A 16852-nucleotide genomic window follows, 5' to 3' on the forward strand; every position below is an offset into this window, starting at 1 on the left:
AGTGTGTGAATAACTCTTTTAATTGAATATTGTATTTTATTTTTTGTTTTTAACAGTCTGTACGGAGGACGTCAAGACTTACGTGGACCGTGACGCAAATTATGAGATTTACGAGTTTGTGTAAAATAATTTGAACAATTTGACAAAGTTTAGGCGACAAAAGGAACTTCGGGTCACGCGGGGTCAAACACAACCCCCCCCCAAAAAAAATTCTTGATTGATATCTAACACCGAGCCAGCTTTTTATGAGTTTATTTATTTGAATAGCGTACACATCAACAAAATGAGTCAATCTTAGCTAACGCTACATTTCAACCGTCGTCCCTGAGGCCGGGTATCACAAGCCTTCACTCATGGAGAAAATGGTTATGACAAAAACATCATAAAAAGCAAATAAACATACATTTCACGATCAAATATTCTTTGTATTCTATTTCATTCTCTCCAATGATGTTCTTTAAAAAAAAAAAACATGAAACCAACAACCTCCAGACCCCATGACCTCATTAACGGACTGCGAGGCTTCATATTCCAGTTGGCCTTTTGTTCTATTTGAGTGAACTCGTCCTCCTAAAACCTCACGGCATGAATACAAAAAATGAAACACACACACACACACACACACAGAGGGCACTCATTTTTGTGCAATGACAGATGTGTCCATTGGCTGCGATGGTTAATCCAGGACGCTGGGTTTGATACGAGCAGGATTTAGCATAACCATGAGACTCACATCTGTCGGGATCCAGACTCCGAGCTCCCGAACTCAGACGGGACGCGAGCGGAATATCCTCCGCCGTTATCGCTCTGATAGAAACGAGAGGAGCGGTCGATAGACTCGGCGCCGGAGGTGAGTGTCGCGTGGCCTAGAAAGAGAGGCGCTCCCTTCATCACGGCTTATGTAACATGTTTGTTTTTTTCTTCCTTGATCCCAGACGGCGTCGTGCGTGTGGAACATCACTTGAGTTCCTCAACAAACTCTGAAACACAAAGGTCATGGTCTCATAAGAGAGAGAGTCTGTTGCATTAATGTCTGCGTCTTAGTGTTACTTGTTGTTTACAGGGCGATGAATACAGGGTTTGAATTCAGAAGTTACTTCTACCCGATCAGACAATCCTGAGTGTACTGAAATAATAAGAGTTATTTGTTTACAGGGCATGTTTTAGTCCTAACGTTGCTTTTTTATCATTTAAAAAACATATATCTTTTGACTGAAGCTTATTTGTTGTGATGGGCTAATTACTTCATTTGTTTAAAATCGTATGTCGTATCAGTCGGCACGAGCTCGTCATGTCCACGTGTGATTAACACACTTTTTTGAGGATATCCATCACATAAGGCAGTTGAGAGTTTAAAAAAAAGGAAGATTTGTGCGTGAATGTGCACTCGTTAAACTCTAAAACATTTATAGAGAGTCACAGGTGAACATGACAGAATCCCCCGCACAGAGACCGGATGTCCACGGTCCATATAACAGCTCGTGAATAGCATCAATATGACCAGAGCCAGAATGCCAAGTGGAGATTATGATTTTAGATTGATTGGTGAAAGGAGATGATGTCTGGCAGAATGTGGGTCACTTGCAGCTCAATAACCCAGAAAAGAAGATGAGGAAGACGAGGTGTTATGCATTCAACAGATTTTATAATTACAACATTTAGAAAAACAACCGCTGCACAAGATGCATTTTATATGAGAATAATCAATATTATGTATTAATCATAATAACAAGGTTATCGCTGTTTTAGCCCTTGTGTTGTCTTACGGATAATATATATAAACATATATATATATATATATAAAGTTCACAGACAGAATACTAATAATTGACAATCAGATAGCAGAATGCTAATAATTCATAATTAGATAGCAGAATACTAATAATTGACAATCAGATAGCAGAATGCTAATAATTGATAATCAGGTAGCAGAATGCTAATAATTGACAATCAGATAGCAGAATGCTAATAATTGATAATCAGGTAGCAGAATGCTAATAATTGACAATCAGATAGCAGAATGCTAATAATTCATAATTAGATAGCAGAATGCTAATAATTCATAATCAGATAGCAGAATGCTAATAATTGATAATCAGATAGCAGAATGCTAATAATTCATAATCAGGTAGCAGAATGCTAATAATTGACAATCAGATAGCAAAATGCTAATAATTCATAATCAGATAGCAAAATGCTAATAATTGATAATCAGGTAGCAGAATGCTAATAATTCATAATCAGATAGCAAAATGCTAATAATTGATCATCATGTAGCAGAATGCTAATAATTGATAATCAGGTAGCAGAATGCTAATAATTGATAATCAGATAGCAGAATGCTAATAATTGATAATCAGATAGCAGAATGCTAATAATTGATAATCAGATAGCAGAATGCTAATCATTTATAATCAGGTAGCAGAATGCTCAACATTGATGGAGCCTCTTAGAGCTGCTAGCATGACTCAATAGTTTCCAACCAAATGTCCCTTCTAGCCAACTCTTAAATGTTCTGGCCTCCATGGAAACCTGACATTAGCATGGCTAAAGCACCTCCTCTCTCCAGTAGAACGCATTACAGACTTAGATATAACGTATGAACGTGTATCTGAAACGGGACCGTCGGCTAATGACACCGCCGGAGAGATGCAGTCCGTGTAGCACTTCAGAATCTGCTCCGTCAGCAGTTTAATTGCGGCTCATCAGCCATTGAATTAATACCCAAATAAATGGCAGCTCGGGTTTTTTGCCCGACGCTGAATATCTAATGGGACCTTTATTGGCTCCGAGGCCCCCGAAACGTAAAGCCTGACTTTGTTTTCTTATTGGCTCTCGAAAGAAAGAAAGAACACGCGTCTGGTCTCGCTGACCTCAGCGTCGCATTCATTTTCTGTGTCTTTATTTAATTGAAAGAAGTGAGGATTGTGATGCCCTCCGAGAAAAAAAGCAGAACATCTTTGACCGTCAGAGACGAAAACATTGGCTGATTTGTTCACATATTTAAGAACAAAGTGATTCCTATGGGTTAAACCCACTGGTCTTGACCCCACGAAGCTTCATCTGCAGTGTGAGGTCATTTCTCAGTCACATCTTTATCATTTTGGTCAATGGTGTGACAAAAAATTGTGTTTTAGACATTTATTTACATGTATCTAAAATTTCGAAGACCTTTGGTAAACTAATTTCAAACACCAGAACAGTTCTTCCACATTTAAATATATGTTTACACAAGAGATATGAAGAATCTTTAAAAATCAAACTTCAAATGTTCAGCTTTAGGGCGATATTATCTCTTTACACTTGTGCCTTGGGACACGTGTGACTCAGTATATAGATAACTGAGATTCTCCTGTAATGTTTAATGTCAAACACCCATGGGTATGCGTCATATGCAAGTGGCTTTAAAAGGTGAATTTAAGAAAATAGTGTCAAATCGAGAAAATGACCCCAGACCTCACGGGGTTAAAGGTCAACCTCCTCTTTGAGGAAAACGTCACTATTATGTTTCAAGGTGCTTCGATGAGTCAGCACATGACGGGGCGTCAGGATGAATGGAGACGGAGACTTTATGGAGACATCGTGTCAAATTAATCGCTGAAGACTGAAGACTTTATAAAGGTAGTAAATGATTTTTATTGAATCTTTGGACAATAAACAACACTGTGCAGCCCTTTTTATTGATTTGTCCAAGGCTTTCGACACTGTCGATCATGCAGTAATGAAGCAGAGACTTCTTACTATTGGACTGTCAAAACATACTGTCTGTTGGTTTGAAAATTATTTATCAAACCGATCACAGTGTGTATAGGCTGAAGGCATCACCTCGAGTTGTCTTTTTTTTTTTTTTTTTTTTTTTTTTTTTTTAGAGGACAATAAACAATGCAGACGACAAAACAATGGACATAACATCATAAAGTCAGAATATTTCTGGGAAAAAAAAAGAAGAAAAAAAAACAACAACAAAAACAAACAAAACAAACATAATAATAATTAGAAGGAGAAGAAGAAAGAAAGACAGATGCATGTGTACATGTGTATATGTGTGTGCGTGTGTATTTATGAATTAACTAATAAAATAAGAGGAGTGGTGTCATGTTTGTAAAAATATAGTGAATGATGACCAGATGTCGTGGTGTTCTGTTGTATTGTAAATGATAGATGAGGTGAGTTGTTCCATTGAAATATATTCTGACATTAAATTTTTCCAGTGTAAGATATGTGTGTTATTCCTTGATTTCCAGTTCACGAGAATTGTTTTCTTGGCGATAGTTAGGGCCACGAGAAGTATTTTGCAGTTTGTTTTGCTCAGGTTTATAGATGAGATGTCTCCCAGTAAACAGAGTGATGGGGATAATGGGATGAGGCAGCCCAGGAAAACAGACAGTGACTCAGTTATTTGTTTCCAAAAGTGTTGAACTGGTGTGCAGTGCCAGGTGGCGTGAATGTAACTATCCTGAGTATTTTGCATGCAATGTGGACAGATATCTGTAGTGAAACCCATTTTAAACATTTTGTGCCCAGTGTAGTGAATTCTGTGAAGTATTTTATATTGTATTAGTTGTAAATTTGTAGTTTGGTCATAAAATATATATTAGTACAGATTTTGGTCCAGAAGTCGGCATCAGGAGTGATAGCCAAGTCAAATTCCCATTTTATTATTGGTATGGTTATTATTTCAGAGTGTGATATTATACTACATATTTTTGAGATTAATTTATTTGAGGAGGTGATATTAATTAACTGTGAGGTTGAGGGAGGTAATTCCAAATGTGTGGCCTTAATGTTGAATTTTGTTTGAAGGGATGATTTAAGTTGTAGATATTCCAGAAAGTGATTTTTCCCGATGCCGTACTTCTGAACCAAATGGGGGAATGAAACCAGGGTATTGTGATTAAAGATGTGTTTCAAATGAGTGATGCCTTTAGTGGACCATGTGTGGAGATTTAAAGGCTTATTACTACTTAGAATGTCCAGATTATTCCATATAGGGGTGAAATTTGAGGGTGCAAAAGTGACATTAGTGATTTTGTGGAATTTCCACCTCGAGTTCTCTTGATATAATAAAAGGTGTGCCACAGGGTTCAGTCCTTGGACCACTTTTATTCACAATTTATATTAACAGTATCGGTCAAAATGTGCCAAATGCCAATTTTCACTTTTATGCAGACGATACTGTCATTTACTGCTCTGCTCCTACACAGCATCAGGCTCTCTTACACTTACAAACAGCCTTCAATACTGTGCAACACTCTTTTAATGAGTTGAAATTATTGTTGAATCCTGATAAAACGAAGTTGATGATGTTTACAAACTCAAAAACAAAGCCATTAAACCTTCCAGCTATGATTTCATTTCAGGGCAAAGTGATTGAGTCTGTATCATCATATAAATACCTGGGATTCTTGATTGATGACTCTCTTTTAAACCTCATATTCAGCAACTTGTTAAGAAGTTGAAAGTGAGGCTGGGTTTCTATTTCCGAAATAAGTCTTGCTTTTCTTTTAATGCTAAAAAGAGACTTGTTGCTGCTACTTTTATGCCTGTGATTGATTATGGTGATGTCTTATATATGCATGCATCTTCTCAATGTCTCCACTCCTTAGATACTGTCTACCATGGAGCATTGAGGTTCATCACTAATCTTAAGGCTCTGACTCACCATTGCTCCCTGTATGCGAGGGTTGGTTGACCTCTGTCCATCCGGAGACAAAATCATTGGCATGTCCTTATTTATAAGGCTATTCTCCACGACGTCCATCGTATCTTTGGACGCTAATTCAGCTGAAAAACCCTGGAAGCTACCATCTTCGCTCTGTGACCTCTGCTCAAGGCCTCCTCTTGCTCTCCGTCCCTCACGTCCGTTTGGAAATGGGGAAAAGAGGTTTTAAGTTTGCTGCTCCTGCGGCTTGGAATTTGCTGCAGACAGACCTGGGTCTCCGGGAGCCGGTCTCCTTAGGTGTTTTTAAAAATAGATTGAAAATATTGGAGGGAAATTCATCTAGCTGTCGATGTTTTATATGACGGAGGTATGTGCTCCTGTGTAAGATGGGTTGTGTTGGCTTGAGTCTTAGTTTTGGTTTTATTCATGCTGTGATTTTGTTTTTCGTTTTATATATTGTCTGTCACTGTTTTATTTTGTATTGTATGGAACTTTGTGTGACGTGCTGCTGCTGCTGTCTTGGCCAGGACACTCTTGTAAAGGAGATTTTTAATCTCAATGAGGCATTTCCTGGTTAAATAAATTTAAAATAAATGTTTAAAAAATTCATCACGACCCTGTAAAGAGGTCGTGTTTCTCAGTTTCTTTTATCAGAGCCACTCCTGGCTTCCTGTTGCCCTCACCTCCTCCTGCTCCTCCTGCATGTCTGTGGACCTTCTGTATAGATCAGTGTCCCCGGATGCATTCAGGGCTCTTAACCTGCCGTCCTACAGGAATACAGAGAAGACAACATCAGAAACTCGAACGGGCACTCGGTAGAGCGCATACCTTCGCATATCACAAGATTGGGCATTGAATTATGAACATTTTGGCATTAGTTGCATGCCAATTGGGTAGAAGTTGACCGTCCTATGGTAAAAAGAAGATTTTGACCTTTTCATGACCTTGACCTTTGACCCGATCGATCCCAAAATCTAATCAAATGGTCCCCGGATAATAACCAATCATCCCACCAAATTTCATGCGATTCGGTTTAATACTTTTTGTGTTATGCGAGTAACACGCATACAAATAAATAACTAAATAAATAAATACACGGCGATCAAAACATAACCTTCCGCATTTTCAATGCGAAGGTAAACATGTGTGCAGAAGATATAACTTGATTTTATTTTTATGTAACCGTGCAGCGAAACCATGGGCAAGGCGGGGAGTAAAGTCCTGAGAGAGGCCGCTGTGGACGGGGTTCAAGACCAGGTAAACAGCAACACACACACACACACACACACACACATGCAATAATCAAACTAGCAAATCAACGCGGAGATAAATGTGTGTTAAACGAAGAACACATGCTATGTGTGTGTGTGTGTGTGTGTGTGTCCTGACTCTGGTGAAACGGGCCAGCTGCTGTGCTCTCCATCTATCACAGGTTACGCAACCAGGATCATCCGCAGCTTGCTTCCACACTTCATTCTCCCACATGGCGTCGTGATACCTATAATCATCAAAACGTATCACTTAATATCTCGTGAAGTGAATAGGCCGAGCAAAAATAACGACGGTCATCGGGTGGATAGAAATGACATTTATTGACTTTCAGGGTGTGTTTTATTTATATAAGATACCCAGGAGAAGTAAATAAAATCATGTTAAGTGTAATTTAAGTCAAAAATGGTGTGATAGTTTCTTGAAATTCAAAACAAAGAAGCATGTGTAGATTAAAAACAACCGGCTACACACCTGCCTTATCGTTTTTTTGCAGTGCTTTTCATCAAGATTTTATAAAAATATATTGTTCTTGAATTTCAGGGGCCGTCTTTTTGAGCTAATCTAGTGAATTTAATTAAATACGACATTATATTTGATGGAATTTATTTGAAAAAAACCTGTAAATCCCATTTTTACAGCTTTTCTGCTCATAGATTTGTTTCTTTGTATTCAACTTTCACTCAAAAATGTAATGTTCCTCTTGTTCCTTCAACGAAAGATTTAAACAAAAAACAAACGTTCAAACCATCTTGGACTCGGGTATCGGTAGCAAGACGGTTTGATCGCTGCCGGCGGTTCGAGAGCATCTCACCGTCGGTCATGATCCGAATTCCCCCTCAATTAACTCAAGAGGGAATCTTTCGGATGTCGAGTTGCGCAATAAGAAGATTTCCGTGTCACGGGTAATCCAGTTCTTCCCGCTCGGGCCTGCGAAGCGTCAGGTGGTGAGTTCCGTGAGGTGGAGCGAGGCGGTTCGGATAGAAAACTACGGAGGAAAAATACAGCCGTCAGATAATCCACGACTTTTAAAAAAAAGATTTAGCGCTAACCTTTTGTGCGTTTCTGTGTGTTTTGTCGTCCGTCTGCACTCAAGCCAACGCCGGTCGCTCCCGTTAAATTGGAAGGAGCCACCAAAAGCAGCAAGATGAAGGTGAAATGGACCCAGCTGGGTTTGGTGTTCTTCCTCATTCTGTCGCTGGTGATGACAGGATGCTTCTTCTGGCAATATCAGCTGCCCAAACTTTTGCCAGGTGAGAGCGAAAAAAAATGAAAAGCAACAAACACATTTTCATCATCAGGATAGTTATTATTACGTTGATTCGTAAACACCTCAAACATATGACTCTTTCAAATATATTACATTCAAAGCTAAAACTGCGGATGCTCCTTATTGATCTGCTGATAAAGAAGGTTCTCTCCATTAGGGAGATCTTGTAATTACGAGATAATGCGTTAGCTCCCTATAATATTAAGTATTGGCAAGATTGGCGTCATCCTGATAAATGCAAACATTTAAATTAGTCTGAAATATATATATTAATTTTTTTAAACACCATCTTATAATTCCGAGCCAATTTTTTTTGTAGAACACTTGCCTAGGTTTTTAATTATTTTTTATATTTTATTTTCCAAATATTTTCACAATGCAAGAAAATATGCAGACATTAGGAAATTAGGAATATAAAATATGAGGGAAAAAAATAAAATAAAAATACACAAGTGGATGAAATAAAATGAATTAAATAAATAATGTAAATAAATAATTCTCCCACCCAAAGATAAAAAAAACAATTGGTGCGTAGGATGATGACACAGCACAGAGATACCACAATGACACAGATATTCAAAAATAAGTTACATTTCTATCTGAGACTTCATGCCACAAAGTCTTAATTCCTCCCAAAATACAATCCAGGTTTATAATCTCGACAATATATGAATGGAGTAACTTCAAACTCGGCTCCACGGGCTCTCATTTGTATTAAACGTGCATTGTCCACGTAAAGCCGTCCTTCAGAAGGAAACAAGGCACACGATGCCCTGAGATATCATATTGTTGGTCCGGAGTTCAGTGGAAACCGACGGCGTCCATCACGCATGCTGTCAAAGTGGATCCCGTCAAACCAACGGGGATCGCCAGGAAGCAGAGAGAGAGTTAATGAAGCCCCACGCCAGCCAATTATGCTGCCGCCCCATACATTATCCTATCAAATATCAAGTGAGAATTACATGCCCCCCCCCCCCTCCCCTGTCTTTCTTTTGCTCTTCCATTCTCTTTTCCCCCCCATTTCCCAGATGAAGGGATGGGTCGCAACGCCAAATTAGAAATGATGTGTCCTCGCTTCCCCGAGCCTCTGCAGCTGGAACACCCCATCCCGGGTTTGAAAGAGGCCCTGGAGAAGGTGAGAGGTGCCGTCCATCACCATCAGATTTAAAAGCCAGAGTCGTATTTCAGTCACGAACGCTCGAGTCTCAGGAGAGGGAGAAGAAAAAAAATGCACCGGACTGAGCGAGCGCGGTAATCCTTCACGGCAAATGCCACGGAAAAGTCGACAGAAGGAGATTAAAGATGTAGTGGATATTTTTAAAAAATGAGCACATAGCAGCAGTGATCCCGGTTGATCAACCACAGGCAGTGATATATATTGACACCTTTTGCACCCTGAGGAGAAGCTGGGAATAAACAGTTGTGGGTGCATAAGTGGAGGAGTTTATGAACATCATGTCACTCATTCATTTCAGTTAAATTACAGTTTTCCAGTTCCAACTTATTTCATCTCTGCAACAAAATACTTGAGATTCTCATGGAACATATATTTAATTTATTTCCGCTTTGTCAGCATCTTGTTTCCATTAGTTTTGAAGAATAATTCAGTTTTACCTGCAATGATTTCTCCTCGTAAAGATGGAAATATCTTTTGCATTCTGTGCTTGTGAAACTAATATTTGGTGGGACGTCAAATAAATTGCTCTGAGGCCTCATATTCCAGTTAATAAGGCCTCCGTGTCAAAGTAAAAGCACACAGAAACAAATATAAACTAGAATGGGCACTCAGTAGAGCGCATACCTTCACATATCACAAGATTGGGCATTGAATTATGAACATGCTGCATTAGTTGCATGCCAATTGGATAAAAATTGACCGTGCTATGGTAAAAAGAAGATTTTGACCTTTTCATGACCTTGACCTTTGACCCGATCGATCCCAAAATCCAATCAAATGGTCCCCGGATAAGAATCAATCATCCCACCAAATTTTATGCGATTCGGTTTAATACTTTTTGAGTTATGCGAGTAACACGCATACAAATAAATAAATAAATACACGGCGATCAAAAAATAACCTTCCGCATTTTCAATGCGAAGGTAAAAAGCATGATATGTCAGTATTATATCTACCTTGCACACGTCGTATGGTTGTTATTAAATATCACGTCGAGGCATCAAACCACCAGCATATGTCTTTATGTCTGACACAGTGACATAACCATCAGATACTATACTGTAAAGTAAAAGTATAAATATCACAAAGTCGATGTACCAAGAAACAATTCTGCATTTTAAAATAAACTACAGAAGCATTATCAGCAAAAAAAATGCACCTAAAGCATAAAAAGTGAAACTTTCCGAAACTCAAAACGTATTGTGAGAAGCCAGAAGCTGTAAAGCAGCTGTGGGCGTGAGCAGAGTGATCAGTGAGCTGTTGATGGAGCAGGTGGTGTAATCAGCTTGTTGTTGCTCCGCCGAGAGGAGAGAAGAATGCCTCTGCTCATCCTCATGATGCTCTATGCATCAGTCGTCAAGTTTAATTGACTTCCAGAGGGATGTAAACCTGCTCCTGGATATTCTAGGAGGAGTGCAACCGTCTCCAGGGCCCTTAACTTTGTTTTTTTTATTTTTAGAGAAGATCCAAAAAGTTTCCGTACACATTTCTTTTGTGAATGAACTCCTCACGCCCCGCTCGGTTTCTCCCAGGTGGACGCGGTGCTTCGGCAGAGCGTGGATCCCCTCAGCCTCCCCTCGCTGTCGGCCATCGTGATCTTAAACGACACGGTTCTGTGGACCGGCAACTTTGGGAAAAGGAACGGCAGCGACCCTCAGTCGGGACCCCCCAACGAGTACACCATCTACAGGCGAGTGACCGCGGCCACGGCGCTGCATTGACCACGAGATCCACACCCATAATTATAATAATAGCAACAGTATCATGGGAGGTATACTGGCTCGGGCTTTTCAAAGAGCAGCCGGCGTGCTTTCATTACGGGATGAGCTTTCATTGTAATGGGCACATGAGCTCAGGATATCAATATATATTTTTTCAGCCAGTGTGCACAGAAGCTTCCCTGATGCGTAATGGATGTTGCAGCATGATGAAGGTCATGTTACCCCTGGTCGTCTGATGGTTACTCTAATCAGGAAACTACTTCAATCTACGTAGATGCTCCTTTTGTAGGGCCCAATAGGATAATATATATATATATATATATATATATATATTATAATAATAGTATGTATCATATAATAATACATCTATTTATAAAATCATATTTATATATATATAAATATATATATATATATATTATATTATATAATATATATATATATATATATATATATTCATATTCTTATTTACGGTGTGGGGGTAATCCCCTTTTTTTTTGTTTTAACAGACGTTGGACCAGAACTCTGGAGCAGAATCACAGTTTATCAAGAACTTGGCAGTCAAAGCTATTTATTGTATTCAATTGTTTTTCATAATGTTACCTCTCCAGAATAAAAATAAAAATATAACCTCAGGATCACAGTTCTGGTGCAATCAACAGACATGAAAGAGGATAAGCTGTCCACACTAAATTAAAGAGTATCAACTCTCAGATACACGGACACGGTACACCAGCCAATTTAATGTTGCACTCCCATAATCAATCAATTCATCAAGATCTGACCGGCATGAAACAAGTTGGAATTGGCAATCAAAGCTATTTATTTTAATCGATTTTTGGGATGAACAAGTCCAGAATATAAATACTAAATATTACCTCAGTATCACAGTTCTGGTGCAATCAACAGACATGAAAGAGGATAAACTGTCCACACAAAATCAGATTAACAGACGCACACCAGCTGCAGCTGTGACACACGAGGAAACACTTTTATTTTAGCCATTTTAATGTTGCACACGTTGGAGGCTTTGCTAAAAGAAAACTGATCGTATCGAGATGTTGTGACTTTTAGTCTCTGAGATCTGAGATCCTCCAATTTCAGCTTTCTATATAAAAAAGAAAATCTTCAATCTCAACGCGTGAAAACCAAGATGACATGATCGGGGGGGTTATTTCCTCAGCTTTAAGAAAAGCTCCTTCTGAGCCACAGGAGATTAACAACCATGTAGACACGCTGAGCGGTACTGAGGTGTAACATCGGTGGCCTGAGCAAGAAATAAATGCTCAAAAAAAGTCCTCAATAAAATGTCACACATGTAGCTACAAAATTAATAATAACTAATTTTGATCAGACACATAATTTGCAGAATAAGTGCCTCCTTAACAGTGTGTCATGGGACATCTATTAGCAGGTATACGTCTAATCGGGTGCGTTCAGGTGTGCTGCGAGTGCTCTGACTCATTCACAGCTGCTCCCGAAAGTGTCGACGTTCCATTTAAAGTGTTTTTTTCCCTTCTTCCCATAATTAAACATGTCTTTCCCCCCCCGCTGTAAGCAATCTAGTTTAGTGGAGGCGGAACATAATGGACGTTACGTTGATGAGCTTTCCACATGAGCACTTATCTTTGGCATTTTTAAGCACTCCACACTGTGAGGATTAAATTACCCCAAAAGAGTGTTTTCCCTTACAACCACCTGGCGACACAAAGGGACTTTGACAGGAGACGGGCGTCTGTGTCCCTCGTGAATGAGTCAACGTTGAGATATCGGTACATCCGTAGGTTAATTTACATAACAAACTTATTTTATTGTATGTTTTCCTAAACATAGCCAAACTACAACCGTCTCACAAAATTAAAAGAGAGTTACAATTCTTGTATTTTCTCTAATAAACATCAACTTGACTGTTAGAATATGTACAAAATCTGCTCACAAAATAGTTTTTTTACTTAAGTCTTCTAGTATTTGTTGGTGCTCCCTGACAAACATGTGAATAAAACCAAAATCTTAGAAAGCAGGCGGCGAAAAGAAGACTTGAAACTATGCGATTGATGCCGTAAACTCACGTTTACAATGTTCAACTTTGGAATAAATGGAGAGAAGTGAGAAGTCATTTTCTCATAAACTTCTATACAACCTGACCTCTTTTTGCAACCGGAGGAGTCGCCCCCTTGTGGCCATTAGAAAGAATGCATGTTTACGACACTTCTGCGTTGGCTTCACTTCTTCAAACTCAGAGGTCGCCGCCTGGTTGCAACTGAACTAAATCATACTAACACCTATATGTATAATAACTATATAATAAAGAGACGCAATGACTCTAAAGTAAAAAAAGCAAAACAAAACAATAACGTGCATCAGTTAGACGCTGATTAAGCATTTTCTGTCAGATTAAAAGACACAATCAATTCAGGTTATTTTATATATATTTTATATTGTCACAAATTCTGAATTTGCCTCAGAGGGTTTTACAATCTGGACATTTTCGTGTTATTTGCAGAATTGCCAGCCTATCAAAGACCTTCCCGACGTTGATGCTGTACAAACTGTGGGAGGACGGGAAGATCGGCTCCCTGGACGACCCTCTGGAGAAATATCTGGAGAACTTCACCATCAAAAACCCTCTGGGCAAGACGCGAGACTCGGAGCTCAAATACGTGACAGATGGCCTGATCTTTCTGGACAGCGGGGAGGTCCAGATCCGCTCCTCCTCCGTCACCCTGCGCAGGATGGCCAGCCAGCTCTCAGGTAAACACACGGGGTGAACAGGTGTGGAGGGTGTAAACATTCAGCTTGCAGTTGCTTCTCATTTCGGAAGATTTAAGATCAAAATTCCTACTTTTTAGTTGTGGAATTTAGAGCAGAAATAGCCAGAATTAATGTTATTATATAATGTGTCATGATAATTTTCACTTTTAAGCCAAACATTTCATATTGGATCCGGTATCTGATTTAAATATCTCGAGATTTTGGACCGTCGGTCGGACAAAAATAATTCTGAACACGTTATTTTTCTTTTTTTAAACTATTTTATGACATTTTATACAACACCAAACAATCACAACCTGTGGGGGTTTAGAATTAGACAATATTAGATTGTCCTTGTGTTTCTCATGGGATGTTACTGATATAGCATTGAGGTAATATTTTTAAAAAAAGATGACAAATGTATCTTGTAGTTTCATGTAAAGACTGAAATGGATGCCTGCAACAGATTCCCGTCCATATATTGTCATGACCGCCGGTTAATTTACATAACAAACTTATTTTATTGTATGTTTTCCTAAACCTAACCAAACTGCAACCGTCTCACAAAGTTAAAAGTACAAATTCTTGTATTTTTCCTCAGAAAAATCAAATTGACTGTTAAATATGTACAACATCTGCTCACAAATTGTTTTTTAATTAAGTCTTCTAGTTTTATTTTGTGCACCCTTTTCAATTTGTGAAACTACAAACACTCTGTGCGATGAATTAAAATATAAGATGAGGGGAAATGATTTGATTTATGTTTTTAGTTTTTTTAAATTCTTCCTTGTCTGATTGTCCGTATATATAAACACTCTATACCCACCTGACTGACTTAAGACATGAAGACATATTTTATTGAGCAGCATAAAATGAATAAATGTATCATACAGATACAATGAATGTGTTGTATTTGCTAAGTTTCTTTATTGAACACTGTTGCATTGTGGGCCGATGCAGGCCTACCCCGGAGACTCCGCGCCACCAGTCTGCTTTGGAAAGGAAAAACCCAAACGGCAATCAATCTGCTGCAAGACGACGTCCTGGTTGCGGACCCAGGCACCAAGTAAGATTGATTATGCCGAGTTCACTCCAGTATTTCAATATGTACAAGGACATTTTGTCAATCGTGAATTGTAAGAAAATGCCAGGGAGGAGAGCCTCAAACATTTGCTGACAACATATTGTTTGTAATCTGCAATCTAGAAATAGTTAGTGTGCCGAGCCACTTTCTTGTCAGCTAGCAACCCGTTAGCATAGCATAAACTAGAATGGGCACTCGGTAGAGCGCATACCTTCGCATATCACAAGATTGGGCATTGAATTATGAACATTTTGGCATTAGTTGCATGCCAATTGGACACAAATGTATCGTGCTATGGTAAAAAAAAGATGTTGACCTTTCCATGACCTTGACCTTGAACGTTGACCCGATTGATCCCAAAATATAATCAAATGGTCCCCGGATAATAACCAATCCTCCCACCAAATTCCATGCGATTCGGTTCAATACTTTTTGAGTTCTGCGAATAACACGCATACAAATAAATAAATAAATAAATACACGGCGAACAAAACATAACCTTCCGCATTTTCAATGCGAAGGTAATGATACAGATGATACAAGACAGCTATTGTACATACTTCCCAAAATATTGAACTGTTTGTTCAATAAATGTGTTTCTTTAACGTTCTGCACCCAACAACCACAAGTTTCAAACACTCTCCATCTCCTCCTCTCCCGACCTTCCAGATGTCACTACAGCAACCTCGCCTTCTCGCTGCTGACTCACGTGATGGCCGAGCGAGTGGCCGCCGTCGACTACCAGCGGTGGATCACGGACAACATCCTGGACCGGCTGGGGATGGAGGACACCGGCTTCGACATCACCCCGGCGCTCCAGGGCCAGATGGCCGTGGGCGTGTACTCCAACGGGAAGCCGGCCCCGCTCTACGACCTGGGCTGGTACCGGCCTTCGGGTCAGATCTTCTCCACGGCCGCAGACTTGGCCAAGCTCGCCATGATGCTGCTGGGCGCTTACCCCCGCAAGGTGCTGGAGCCGGACTCTCTGAAATCATGCTGACCCCGCTCTTCAGGTGCGATAAGGACTACTTCGCCAACCGCACTGGGACGCCGTGGGAGGTCAACGAGTTCATGGGCTACGAGATGCTGCGAAAAGATGGCGATCTGGACGGCTACTCGGCCACGTTCTCCCTGATACCCAAAATGAAGCTCGGTCTTGTGGTGCTCATGGCTGGCAGCCGGTCTCAGAACCAGGACTTGGTGACCCAGGCTTACAGCCACATCATACCAGCCATAGAGAAAGCCTTCAGGGAGGGCAAGAAGGTCCTCTCCCCTCCACCCAACCCAGAAACGTACGTCGGCTTCTTCACCTACAGCAACATCACCTTCTACGAGATAAAAGTCGGCTCCGACGGAGTTCTCGTCATGCAACAGTTCGGGCCTCAGATCGAGGAGCTGATCCCGGAGAAGTATCGGATGATAAAGCTCAACTACCTGGTGGACCGGGTGTTCAGGGTGGTCTTCGAGAAAGAGTACCCTTGTGTTCTGCGAGTCGGGACGGCCTCGGTGTCCCTGGAAGCCCAAGATGGCCAATTGTTTAATTTCTACACCTTCGACAAGCGCGGCTTGTCCCCTGGTTTCGACGCACCGGGACTGAACACGTACAACGTGGTGAGAATCGCCCGCAGGCCGACCTTCTCCGGCTGAACGGCCTCCAATCAACTCCGCTGGGCTTTGACTGTTGAGAGACCAGATGATGACGTCGGGGTTCACCTTGGTAATCACACATGGGATTGTGCTCTTGATTTACAGAGAGCGCAGAGAGGGACGGCCATATGTAAAAAGTCTTGCACAGAAAATGAACGACTTTCCCTGAGGAATGATGTGTGTGTGCTCGTCCTTCATCACGCCTCCCGACTGAACACATTATGATGATGATGATGTTTTTTCCTGCCTTCAATTAAACCGATTTTACATTCGT

The 16852-nt window shown here is 40.2% G+C and overlaps 1 protein-coding gene across 1 annotated transcript; it reads left to right on the forward strand.

Annotated features, from left to right (window-relative positions):
• The first annotated feature begins 767 nt into the window (after window positions 1-767).
• On the forward strand, window positions 768-16852 carry lactbl1b (lactamase, beta-like 1b). Its single transcript, XM_056437548.1, is given in 10 exon segments — window positions 768-850; window positions 936-993; window positions 6853-6919; window positions 8028-8184; window positions 9230-9336; window positions 10911-11068; window positions 13600-13847; window positions 14808-14913; window positions 15601-15920; window positions 15923-16852. Coding segments are annotated over 8 exon segments (1812 nt in total). The 5' UTR covers window positions 768-850; window positions 936-993; window positions 6853-6859; the 3' UTR covers window positions 16579-16852.

The sequence above is a fragment of the Pseudoliparis swirei genome, chromosome 18 (genome assembly GCF_029220125.1).
Source record: "Pseudoliparis swirei isolate HS2019 ecotype Mariana Trench chromosome 18, NWPU_hadal_v1, whole genome shotgun sequence".
Classification (NCBI taxonomy): domain Eukaryota; kingdom Metazoa; phylum Chordata; class Actinopteri; order Perciformes; family Liparidae; genus Pseudoliparis; species Pseudoliparis swirei.